Source organism: Pristiophorus japonicus, chromosome 3, assembly GCF_044704955.1.
Source record: "Pristiophorus japonicus isolate sPriJap1 chromosome 3, sPriJap1.hap1, whole genome shotgun sequence".
Classification (NCBI taxonomy): Eukaryota; Metazoa; Chordata; class Chondrichthyes; family Pristiophoridae; genus Pristiophorus; species Pristiophorus japonicus.
This window is the reverse complement of record NC_091979.1, coordinates 295,374,701-295,388,128: the sequence shown is the minus strand read 5'-3', so window position 1 is coordinate 295,388,128 and position 13,428 is coordinate 295,374,701. Positions and strand designations below refer to the sequence as shown.

General features: G+C 39.5%; 1 protein-coding gene across 1 annotated transcript in view; it reads left to right on the top strand.

Annotated features, from left to right (window-relative positions):
• LOC139260334 (myoferlin-like) overlaps positions 1 to 13,428 on the top strand; it is a 301,635-nt gene that overhangs the window by 280,186 nt on the left and 8,021 nt on the right. Inside the window, exons 53-55 of the mRNA XM_070876822.1 lie at positions 2,421 to 2,614; positions 4,464 to 4,573; positions 6,788 to 6,935. Coding sequence (XP_070732923.1) covers positions 2,421 to 2,614; positions 4,464 to 4,573; positions 6,788 to 6,935 — 452 coding nt within the window. The remainder of the gene's footprint in view (positions 1 to 2,420; positions 2,615 to 4,463; positions 4,574 to 6,787; positions 6,936 to 13,428) is intronic.

Genomic DNA, 13,428 nt, shown 5'->3' with positions numbered 1-13,428 from the left:
ATCTGGTGGTCGTGAAAGATGCTGTATAAATGCAAGTTTTTTCCTTCCTATTACTGTGTTTCCTTCCTTTCTTCCTTCCCTTCTCCCGTCCTTTCTTCCTTCCCTTCTTCCTTCCCTTCTCCCTTCCTTTCTCCCTTTCTTCCTGCCTTCCTGCCTTTGCCCTTCCTTCTGCTGTCACACTGACCTACAAGTTTAAATTGAATCATAATTGGCTAAAAACAAAATAGTATGAGTAAGTTGCAACATCAGTGTGGTATTGAGTCGCAACTCCAAACTGGGTCTATTTTTACACCATGAAATGAGCTATACTGCATTTGTCAGAAAGTGATACGATAGCTTTATTGTAGTAAAATGGAAGAACTGAATTCTGTTAATAGTTGAAAAGATTACATTAAGTTTCTAGTTACTAAGTGGGTCTTGTTAATAGTCAGTGAGAATCCTTGTGATCTTTTCTAGTTTGTCAGATGTTCAAAGCTGTCAACATTGGCCAAAGCCGGGTTAACTGTATTGCCACTTGTACACAAATCATAAACCTAGTTTAAAAACAAGTGTTGCCAATTGTACTGGGAGTGAAGGATGTTGTCTGTTTTAATCCCAGTTTGTTGCTCTATTACTGTGCATATGCTTGCCCCAAGCTGCTGATTTCTAGGAATTGTCATTTGAGCAATTGAACCAATTCTGGTAACAGGGTTTCCTTTCAAACACTCACCTATCCAAACTCGCTAACAAAAGCTGGAAACTGATGCTGTACTGTAGCAACATTCACATTTTAATGATTGAAACTGACAATATGGTCAGTTTCAATCTCTGGAGAGATCAATTAGCCATGTTACTTGTATGCTTTTCAGTGCATATGAGAAACCTTGCCTTCCCCATAATAATGCAGGAAGGCAGTGAAAAGGTGCATCCTATTTGCATCACTATGACATGGAGCTAACACTACATCCTTCAGTGCAGTGTATATGTCAAACTTGATTATTTGTCTCACTTTCCCTCCTGTGTTTTTTTTTTTACCCTGTATTTCTTCTCTGCCCCCAGATATTTTTCCCTGTTTTCAGTGAACCTGGCTGAGAGTAAGCACTGCATTCACAGTTTCCAGGCTTTCATTATCTTAACAATCTCTGCCTGGAGAATGAGACTGTGAAAGAACACTTTGGAAGTAGGGCTGACACACAATCCATGCTTGTAATGAAAGGCCCCTATTAAAGCTATGGGTCCTGCACCTTCCGTGTTCCTTTGCTTTTTCTCACCCACCAGCAAGAAAAACTAGGATATGTTGCAGGCAGCAAATTGCTAATTCTGGGGTGAGAGGGCTTCACAATCATGCCAAATGCATGAGAGTTGGTCAGCTTGAACCTGTTGCTCAGTTTCTGTATTGGCTCCTCTGATGACTGAGAAACATCACTGTCTCTTAACCGTACAGACCAAGAATTTCCCAGGGCATCCCTGATCTCTGCTGTCAGCTGGTCTCAGCTGAGGCAGTGATTGAGATACTACATTGACCCTGGGTTAGAGAAATGAATTGTGGCCAACTTTCCTGCCCTGTTCATGACTCCTCTTGAAATGCACTCTTGTGGGCTCTGGTTGAGGAAAGTATCCTTCTTAGCTTCAGTGGCCTCCATGGGCAATAGGGTGCTGATACTGATGAAGTATTAAGGACAGGTCCACTCCCTGTAAGGGAGTCACAGCCCTCTCCCATGGAACTGTCGCTCAGTAAGGGATTCACAGCCCTGTCCCATGGACCTGTCGCTCAGTAAGGGAGTCACACCCTGTCCCATGGAACTGTATTTCAGTAAAGGAGTTAGTACTTTCAGTAAAAGAGTTAATACTTTCGAGAGGATAAAATTCAACTGAGAATTAAAAATACTGCATGGCTTTTCATTGTCCTATTACCCCGCAATTGACTGCAACATATGGCTTAAGGTTACAGAAAGGATACGGATACCATCCAGGCACCACCATCAGTATAAATGTAACTTGTCAAGCCACTGATTAGGTAGCTAAATAGAACATGTGCATTAGTATTGTATGCTGGATCAGTGAAAGCATTGAGGAAATCTGTTTATCTGTTCATACACGCACATGCAAAATTTCCTGTGAGATGGCCTTGTTTTTCAGCATCGCAGGTAAAACAACTTCAGTGAAACGCCAGTCGGCGAAACAATGGGATTGTGATGACTTGTTTTTTATCTGCTGAACTTAGTTGACCCAATGAACTTTGAAACATTCTTGTTCATCATGAATAATAGGATCAGAAAAGTAATCTGGTTGTTAGTTTAGAAGTTTGATTATGGTCCAGTAGGAGGGCAAACAGAGTGCAGCAGACTGCAAATGGTGCCAGAACCCTCTAACCTTGTGGTTTTTTTGATTCTCATCATCTATATCTGCATAATTCTGGTATTCTTATCTCTGATTCACAGGTGTCCTTGAGCTCGACCTGAATTCCACAATATCTCCAGCCAAAACAGCTACAGGATGTAACTTGAAAATGCTCCCAGATGTGAAGGGAACTGCTCCTACGAAAGCACCTAAAACGACCTCACTTTTTTCTCAGAAATCTATAAATGGATGGTGGCCATGTGTCCAAGAGAAAGATGGCAACCGTATTTTGGCTGTAAGGACCTTCCAGCATGTTGTTGGGATTTATTTTCAGCATCACATAACGTGTCTAATTCTTTATCATTTGTTTGTGAAGAATATAACTGACTTCAAACAATTTAATGAATGGGTCAAAGATTTGTTATAAATGAAGTGGCCAATTTTCACAGTATTGGGAGAACAGTGTAAGTTTAAGAGATCTTGTGTATTTGGAGTAAACCTTGCTGATTTTAATGAATCTCGCTCTGAAGACCCAACATCACTCCATGTAGTTTGCAACTTCTGTTTTTGACCACCTTCATTTTCTTAATGTTGCACCAGAGCAATCAAAATTGGAGAAATGTTGGGGCAAGCATATATGTGTCATTCATCCTGATATTTTAATGTGTGTTCTATATACATCAATTATTTATATATTTATGTAAAAATGACTTGTTGAATTCCAAGACATTTAATATGGATGTAGACTCCTCTTTTCAAAATATTATGAGAAGTGGGTTGCACTGCTTTTTTTCAGCGCAATTTGCCCCAAACCAGCACAAAAGATCGAGGAATTTCCAGTGCAAATAGCTTCTATAATCTTTTGCACCGATTGTTTTTAAAAACAAAATTGCAGCGGATGCTGCCCACCCCCCACACATAGGCAAAACTGACCACTCCTCAGATCAAATTAATCACCATTGCAAATTTCCGCTAATTGCAGGTCTTTGAAATATAAGCTCTTTTTTTAGGGGTATGGACACCAATAGGCATGTTTTAAAATCTTCGTTTTTAAGATATTGACTACTGCACATCAATGTTAATAGCGCATGCTTCAGTATAATTTTTAAATCTCATTTGCAGTTATTTAAAATAGGGGTTACTCACAGGTGGCGGACTAGACACTAATTAAAAAAGCATTTTATGTGGTTGTCATTTTCAGCTGTATATAAAAGCATACCAGGTTACCACTGAATATTTTTTAATGCAAACTTTTTAAAATTACATTTTAAAACATTGTCCAATTGTGTGGTGCCTGGAAGATTTTATATTTGGTGATATGCAAATTAGTTTGAGCAGAAATTTGAGCCAATAAAATAAACCCTTCTGAAAAGTAGCAAGATTTTTGCTGGGATCGCTGATTGTGACCAAAGTAGAAACTCTTGGCCACTTGTGTTTTGTTCCAAAGTATTACAAAGAAACTAGCTCAACATACAGAAGAAGGGAAAACTTGAAATTTTCAAAAAAAGTCGCTTAATGGGCCAGCATGCAGAAAAGCCTCTTGCATTCTTATATATCCAAATACAACATTTACATGTTTGTACAGAAGCAAATGTATTTTACACAGCACTGCATGAATTTTTCACTGTCTGGTGTACTACAGAAAGATATGACAGATAATCATTTGAATCTGTACAAGGAATATGAAAGGCTATCTGATAAATGATTCAACAGCCAGGATCCGCAGTCATATGTTTGGCATTGCCATTAAGCTTTTTAATAGCTCAGTACATCAGTCATAATCAATAATGACACTATGTTGAAAGAATTTTAAACTGAAATAGAAAAAACCATCGCTACCATTCCATTAACCTTTAAAGTAATGCTTGAATACCAGACAAACCTTTTAGATCAACTGTTTGGTTAGCTAATTGAGAATATCACTAAAATCCCCTTGCCCCCAATTCATGGATCGCATACTTGCTTTAGTCAGCTTTTGAGCTCAGGCTGTTGGCCTAAAAAGGATTGCATCGTGTACTGCTTTTAAAAGGTTGCGGTAATCCTAGAAGTCCTGTACTCCTAAGGTAACCGTATCTCTTATCTGTGAATGCCTGTTCTGGTTAGACAACTTGCTAAAAGTTTTTTTTTTCCTTTTTGTTTTCCAGGGTAAAGTTGAAATGACACTGGAGATTATCACTGAACAAGAGGCTGATGAAAAACCTGCTGCCAAAGCAAGAGATGAACCCAACATGAACCCAAAACTGGAGCCTCCAAAGTAACCTTTTTTTCCTTGATTTTTGTTTTTGGATATTTGTGCCTTACATTTTGAAAGAACAGGGACCTATATGTGCTTCACATTTGAAAGCAAAGGGGTCTATATGGTTTAAACATTGAATACAGGCTATTTGAAGTGAATGGATGAGTTTTACCCATTCTTTCAAAGCGGAGATTTTTTTATCTCCTCTTATTTCATACAGTCAGGATTTACATTCAAGTGTCCTATTGATTCCACTTTGAGATGGGTGAGAGTGGTTGAAAGTCTTGTTCTTTCAATTAGTCAAAAATAGACAACATTTCAGCAGCTAGTTTATTGTTTGAAATTTGGTCACATGAAATTTAGACTGGGAGACATTTACTTTTTTTATTTTGGGGATGTTACAATCTCTGTAACCTTCACCTACATTCATGTTATTGCAAGTCAATCGGTATATAAATTGACCCTTCCAGTTCTGCCCAACGTTTTTTCAATATTCCCCCCTCCCTTTCTGAAAGCATGGGCTCCTGTTGTACAGTTCCACAACTGCTGGCTTCCCTCCGGGATCTCATTATACAAGAGTGCAGATAATGTGCAAGGGAAAGCTTACAGCCAAACCTGATCCTTTCATCACCCACAGGAGTCCTAGTACATCAATGAGAAGAAGCAAGGTGGCTGCAGGATCAGCTCCTGATGGGAGTGGATGCAACATGGAACAAGAATAAGCCAGTGAAGACAAAAGCTTGGACACCCCTGGGTTAGGGAGGTGGAAATCTGAAGGGGTTCCCATTTCTAATGACCTTTTCCAGCAGAGGGTACTGGATAACATACGTGTGGGTGTAAGGACAGGTTTGGACTTATGCTCTCGCTCTCCAGCTGAATAGTCTAACACTTGCTGTCTAGGCTAATGTATAAACAGCCACTTGAGGGAGGTATAGGAGGGTTGCTACTATCCAAAAATTCAAAAAAAAACCTCGACCCCACATCCTTCAGGAAAGGCAAAGAAAATTGAAGGGGTAGAAAATTAAACCAGCAATGGACATTATCAAAAATTGCATTTTGCAAATATTGAAACGGGTATGTATACATTTAGAAGACTGGGGAAGGAAGTTTGGTGTTTCGACATTTAAAAGTCTCTGTGGCTAGTTGCTGTGTTCTACACAATTTCTTACTCATTGCTATCTGGTGTTGGCGACATCTGCTTGTTAAATGCTTCCTCCTCCGACCCAGTTTTGTAAATTTTCGTCTATTCCAATGGACTTTTTAAAAAAATTTGCATTTATAAAATTGAGTTTCAAACGTCTCATGGTGCTCCACATACTTTGAACAACAATGACAATCATGTTGACAATTGATGCAGCTTTTTTTTGGTGTTCAGCAAGATCCCACAAACACCAATGAAATGAATGAGCAGTTGATTTGTTTGTTTTTGCTGTTGGTTATGGGGGGTGATGGTGGCCAGGATACTGCCATAAGATCTTTAACATCCAGGCAGATGGGGCCTCAGCTAAACATTTCAACTTAAGTCTGGCTCACCTGATGATGTAGCGCTTGAGTATCAACCTAGATTATGTCTGGAAGTCCAGGAATAGCGTTTGAACTCAATTGTCAACTGAATTAATGTGATGCTTAACCATGCTGGTTATTTGCACCTGGTTGATATATGCGATACGTTAGGTTGGATGCTCTTCTTTTTTTTTTCCCCACCCACCTCTCCACACAAACCATGTTCAATAAGGAGGGCAGTAACAATGCCATCAAATGTGTCTCTTCTCAGGCAGGCGAGGTTTCCTCTTTGTGCTCTGACAGCGCTGAGTGCAGTTCAACTGACGGTGGCTCCAAGATACCTCACTCCAGTGGCCATTCTTCAATTGTAAACTTGAACATAGTGTTTTTCAATAGTCTGTTCAATTATGGCACTTTGCTCCACTCCACCCCAGGGGACACTGAAGTCGACTGTAGCACCATCACTCCAGCCTGTTTATCTGATGACTTTGCATCTATCAGGGATCGAAACCCAGACTGTCCTCATGACAAAGGCTCAGTATCAGGCCACATTACCCACTTGGTTAGATAAGGAACTCACTTACCATGGTTTTTAAAAGGGATAATAAACATGCCCATAGTTTGCTTGAGTAATGGTTTCTTAACCCTGTAAATGAGTGCTTAATATAAACTCTCTAAACTTTATCCATTAGAAAGGAAAATTAACTGGATTTAATTCTTTACAATCAGCCGTCCAGAAACTTCTTTCCTGTGGTTCACCAGTCCTTGCAAGACGATGAAATACATCATCTGGCGCCGATTCAAATGGATCTTTCTTGGGATCATAATACTGCTGTTTGTAGGTCTGTTCCTTGGGATCTTCTTTTATTCATTGCCGGTAAGTACATGGTGTGGGTTTTAATAATGCTGTTATCAAAGTGAGAGAGTGCATAAGTAATCAGTTTGTGTTTTCAAGAAATAAACTTAGTTTTTTTCCCTTGTAACTCAGTTCATCGCTGATTTATAACATTTTGGGCTTTGCTTTTCTTTGTATAGCATCTATTGATGAATATTTGGTAAAATGCCCGAACTGAAATGGAGAGTGTGACCTCTATGTGCCACATGTGGCTGCTGTTTGCACTTGCCACTTTCAGCACTGAGTTTGTAGCCACCAAGTAAAATTCTCAAAGGGGCTCCTCTTGGTGTCTCTGGCAATGTCATTACTGTGTTTACAGAACTGTCGCCAACTTTAAAGTTTAATTTGTGGTCTGGAAATTCCCCAACCTTGCGCCTGTTTTTTCGGCGATATTTCACCCTTTTTGGTGAAAAATGGTGATCCATGAAATCCGCTGAAGTCTTGCGCCGGAGGTTTTAAGTACTGCTGGGAAGCGGACTGTCGGCGCAAGACTGGAAAAAGCGTTTTCGACTAAAATTTGGTGCTCAGCGCACCCATAGATAGGACGAAAAAAAACCCTGGGAAAAACCTGCATTGCAGCCCTTGGAACAGCGATGGGTGTGAAGACCTGCAAAAAGAAAAGGTAAGTTTAAAATTTTTTTTTTTAAATTCTTTTGCAGGATTCGGTAGAAAAGAGTCTTGTAGATGTGTTATATTTGTTGTTTTTTGGATTTTTTTTGTTGGTGTTTTCCCCCCTCCCTCAGCCCAATTTGTATCGGCATTGGAGAAAAGTAGCAGAAAATTCATGGTTTCCACCACGAATCCTCGCACAATGCCGACTTTTATCGATGGGCGCATTTTTCCCGAATGTTAGGCCTCGGAATCATAGTCATAGTGGTATTTTTCCACCGCTATAACCCCCAAATGTATAAAAATCCTCGCATCGATACTGCTTTTGAAGAGAGCGGCACAGTAGGAAATTGGTTTAAGGAAGCTTAAGTTGTGTTTTGGCAGCAAAGTAGAAATAGAGGCTGGTGATTTTAATCATTGTATTGCATTGATTTAATTAAATAAAAGCTTCCATCACTTTTATTCTTTGTTAATTGCTATTAAACCTATTTAATTGCTTGTCCTTACTGTGTACAATGTCCAGGCCTGCATAAAATTAAGTTGCTCTTGATTTTTCTACATAAGTTTTCAACCTGTTAAACTTAAAAATGCCAAAATTCATTCGCTCCCTTCTGGCACTGTTATCGAGGGTTTTTTGTAATTTTTGGTCCATGATCAGAAATAGTAATAATTCTGAACAAGCCAGATTTTTGTTGTAAAAAACTTGTACTTTTAGTCCCTCCCCCCACTGTTTGCTGCCATCCTGTTTCTTTGCTGTCCTTTAGCCTAGAGTGCAGGCTTCTCAGCCCCCATTGATGTGCTATATTGACTAACAAGTAATCTACTTTGCGAGACAGGATATGTGTCCTTGAGATCTATTTTATGATCCAGACAGTTTAAAAAAAGAAACTTCTTTGAGGCTGCCTGCACTGCAATTAGAGTTTGGGACTTCGGAATGGGAATCCAGGGCATTACTGCAAATGTTAAACCTTCCCAAAAGGGAAGGGGTGAAGTTTTCAATTTTTTTATAAAAGAACAACCAAAAGAGAAATTATACAGCCGTAAACGGACAAGTGTCCGCATTTTTGTTTGTGTATTTTTTTCACTGGGCTAATTTGGGATTTATTTAACTGTAAAGTGGAGCCTTTATTTATATATATATATTTATATATAATATATATATATATAATATATTCATGAACCATCAGCAATAAGAGGGTTAATGTCAGTCGCTAAGTTCCCCATTATCTTAGCATTTTCAATTAAATACGCCAAATTACCAATGGCATGTAGTATAAAGTATTGCTACAATAATGTTGGACGAGCAGCAATTACATTGATTTACTCTGGACTATGTTCAGTTCATTGGGTAGAAAAAAAGGGATTGGAGTTTAAGAATTTCGCTGGTGTAATAAATTCTGTATATTGCTACCATGTTAGAGCAACAAGGCTGTTAATTTAACATTAAATAAAAACCCTTCTGTCTTCCACTTTGATGGAAGACAAAAGATTATGGGAAAGTTCTTTTTAAGGTGATAGGAGGAAAAGTTCAGCAGCATCCATCATGGCCTCCAGGCCTGCTGGGATAGGAGGGAGGGACATAAAGGTGTCAACACCAGAGCTGGTACAGTAGTAAATCACAGTTAGTGGAGCTAGCACAGGAATGGCAAACCAAGGCAGCTGTTAGTTGTGCAGTGCTGGAGATCTCAATGTTGTGTTAAGGCAAGTCCCCTTCTCATGACCTTGCTTTCCAGTGCTGTTTGTATACCATCATCATCTCTCTCCTTAGCCTTGTGACCTTAGCATGGCTGAATTTTTTTAAGTGGCTGATAAAGCTGAGAAATGTAAGGACCAAGGAGTCAGGAGGCTTTAACTGTTCTATTATCATGAGAGCTGGATTTTTCAATAGCTGTTTGGTGATGCTCTTTTCTTTACATGTCTGTGCTGGCATACTCGTATCCATTTTTTTTCATCAACGTTTGATTAACATCAAGGCATTTTTTGTGATTCTTGGCTACAAATACAGTGCTGCTGTTGGTGTATTTGATTTGCTTTATGCCGATGAATAAAGTTTATAAAGCAAGTTTTTTTTCCCCCCACTTTTTTTTAATTTAGGAGGGAAAGATTTCTGTTTAAACCTATAGTTTGATCCCATATGTGCTAATATAAATAGATGTGTTTATTTTAAATAAATGTAGCTCAATTTAAATTTAGAAACTTGGATATGTTTCCATTTTGATCAATGCTATGTGCAACTGACTAAAATGTAAGCAATTCTATGATGTATATTTCCTGGATATAAAGTTGTTTTCTAAATTTCAAGTCCACGGTGGAAACAAAAATAATTAGCAATCTAGATCTTTAGTGGAAAAGTCACACAGCCAGTCGCACAGTGTCCTGAAGCCCCATGGAGATGGAAGTGCATTCACCTCTCCGGATGTCAGTCATATGAAGTTGGCAAGCAAAGGGCAGGTGCCTCACTACCAAGGGGTTAAGGGGAAATTTGAGTGAGGATTTTATTGAGCCCTATTTATGCACCTCAAAAGTGACTGCCTTACAGCAGCAATTGTGGAGGCCAAACATAGGTCTCCTACTTACCTGGGTAACAGGGTAGGCAGTATATTAATTAAGATAAAATAAGGGGATTCAGACCCCTAAATATAAATATATATATATTCGATAGATTTTTACAATTGGTGCAACCTTGAAGACTATGGCCCATCTATTTGAATGCAGTATTTGAACATGTTACTTAACCTGAATTAAGAAATTGAAGTTCTGTAATTTGTCGGAACTAACCTTGTTTTTCAGTGGTGCTGTTCTACAGGACCATTTGCAGCCCACCCTCCTTACTAGAAACCTTTGAGAGTTGCTGCTTCATGTGTCTTAGTCTGAACACAATATTACCAGCTTTGATATTGGAGATGAGAGTTCAGCACTGGAGTGGTTTCATGGTGCAAGATTCGAGTGGCCCTTGAGCAAGTCATGGCTCAAGATTGGCCATTGGAAAAAAATTATTGGGTTTCTAAGCAGATAAAATGAATCTGTTTTTCTTGTTAATGTAACCAGACATTCAGATTTAGGGTACTATGTTCTCACTCAATTTAAAGATCAGATTTCTCTACAAGACTAACAGAACCTACATGAGTTTTTGGTATGTTGGCTAATTTTGAAAATGGGCAAGGTAAATGTCATGGCACCATTCACTTTTTTAAATGCAGTATCGTGTTTGCACTTTGGCTTCCCTTAAGTCCAAGTGTGCTTGGCACCTCAGCCTTTCACAGAAGAGGGGGGTGCTTCACACCACTCAAGAACACCACCTGGTGGGGTGACTGGGGAATAACATTGCCTACAGTCTGGCTTGTTTAGCCCTGATGCCTAGGGAAGGCATGTGGCTGAGAGACGAAGAATAATGATCGAAAATGAAGTAGAGTTGTGTCTTTATTTTTCTTGCCAATTTTTACCCCTCTCTTCCTTGCCTAAAGTCTGAAAGAAGAGCAAGAGATGAATCAAGCACCCTTTATCAAGTAGAGTGACAAACTGAGAGTGGTTACCACAGGAGGATGGCCAGATCCTGTGTGTTCCTGGGTATCAGATGATGTAAACACTAGACATTCAGACCTTATAGATGAAACCAGAGTGAGACATGTCTCCCCTATAAACTATGAAATATGAATGTGATTAGACAGGACAATGGGAGAGAAAATTATTCAGAGCAATCTGGATACATGAAGAAAATAGGTATCGTATAAAAGACTACGGTTGGTATCAGAACTAGTGACTATAACAGAAAAGGATAAAGGATCAAAGCACTTGCAATGGGGTGACAGGGTCTGTTCATGGAGAATTCTGTGTTCCATCTAAACACAGCTAACCCAGTGTGGTTATAGGGTATCTGAGTACAGTGCAGTAATAAAGCAGTGAACAAAATCATTCAAAAAGGGAACCACCCCTTTTTTTAAAAGAAAAATTTCCTTCAGGAAAAATCATTCGCAGAATGTGGTGTTCCCCAGAATATTGAAGACCAGGCAGATCAGAAGGCAAGTCCACCTCACGCTCGAGTCAGGAGATGGTGACAAACTGCAAAAAGTTAATAGATGGCTCTTGCTGTAAAGTGCATGTCGTACTAAACTTGAACTCCTTTAAAATCATAGTCTAATAAACTCAAACCTTGGAGCAGATCCATAGAATGTCCTAGTGGGTGCTGACTCCTCTAAGTCCCATGCCCCTGTGTTCTGAGATCTTGGCTACTAGTAGTGCTTTAAGTGATACGTTCAGCATAAAAATTTTGGTTGTTCTTCTCTCAAGCGATCACTGGCTGAGAGCCTGCGGTCACTTTGTAGAACAGTCTACCAGTCCTAGATTTATAACGGCCACCCACTTCTCACAACTGAGACGCGCTTGCCATGTCCATAGAAATGAGCAGAACTGTAAAAATGTGTTTAGCTGCTACAGCCAAACTAACCAGCAAGGGTTCTAAGCAATGTTCCCTTTTTGTGCACGGTCCCTTTAACCAGCTGCGTGGCCTACTCAAATTTTCACGCATGTGCGGATTCTTCATATAAAAGCTGATGAGCACTCTGCATGGTACCTCCAGACCACTGTGCAGCTTGGCATTGGCTCCAAGGCAGTGTCTCATCTAAAAATTTTACTAGTAATCTTTGGAAATAGGTAATTGTTTTAGGCATCTCCAAAGTGTGACTTTTTGCTGCCAGAGTAAAAGATCAGACTGATTCACTGCCCATCAAATGGGAAAGGCACAAGTGTCCCAACTTGTGCCATCTATGGAATCCACCCATTAGTGACCAGGAGGTCTCTGGGCCATCCCATACTGTGGAACAGGCAGACAATAGAATATGAAAATGTCTAAAATCTGACCAGATCCACAGGACAATTAAAATATGATGTGGTTTCTGTACAAGTTTTAAATGAATAAGATGTGTAATGGAATGAGCACCTCATCTAGTTGTAGTCTAAAATCATGAAGTTGTGTAGTGCATAGTGAACCAGCATTTAGGGAGGATAGCCATTGGATTGCAGCAGCTTCAACTTAATGCAGAATGCTTGTTGTCTCCCCATCTTGCTATTTAAAGATGGCCCCCGGTGTACATACTGGGAGCATTTGAACTAAATAAAGCAGAATGCTAGTTATCAAAACAGTAACCTTGCCATGAATCCCAGATTTTAAAGATAGTTGGTCCAATAAGGTGGCACAAATCGGGAGCAATCTGCATGCCAAAATGCCAGAACCCCTAAAAAAATGAAACCGTTCATAAGCCAATAGAAACTGGCTAAATCATCTGACTTGCAATAGTTAATTTTATTCCCAGACTCTACTGCTGAATGCACTTCAGAAAGCAAACAGGAGAAAGACCTAAGGCCTATTTGTACAATAACTGCATAATATCAGATATTCCTGTTCACCACTTGAATCCCTCAGATATTGGGGAAACTTGACTTGATACTGAGAGCTCAATAGCTAACATAGAATGAGGAAGAAATAACAAATACCACTATTTGAGTGGGAGTGACAATCTCATTGATCACTGAAGACCAAGAGTGAAAGGAAAATAATGAGATACACAGAATGTAGGTTTCCCCAAACCTCATGGTCTGCAGCAACACCAAAACTCACTTGATTGGGTCAAAATCCTCTGCAGTATCAAGGGAGAGGACCAAGTTGGTATCTGTCACCTGCTGCATGGGCATCATTTATAAATCAGCAGCATTATTATATGAATATGTTACACAGATCCATCTTGTTGAATTAGTGTGAACCACTGGCTGTATTCAGACTGCTAACTCGAAATCGGGGAGAAATCTTTGACTCATTAAGAAACATTGGCTTGTTGGAGGGAGATTCATGGGGCTCCTTGCTGCCTTTCAG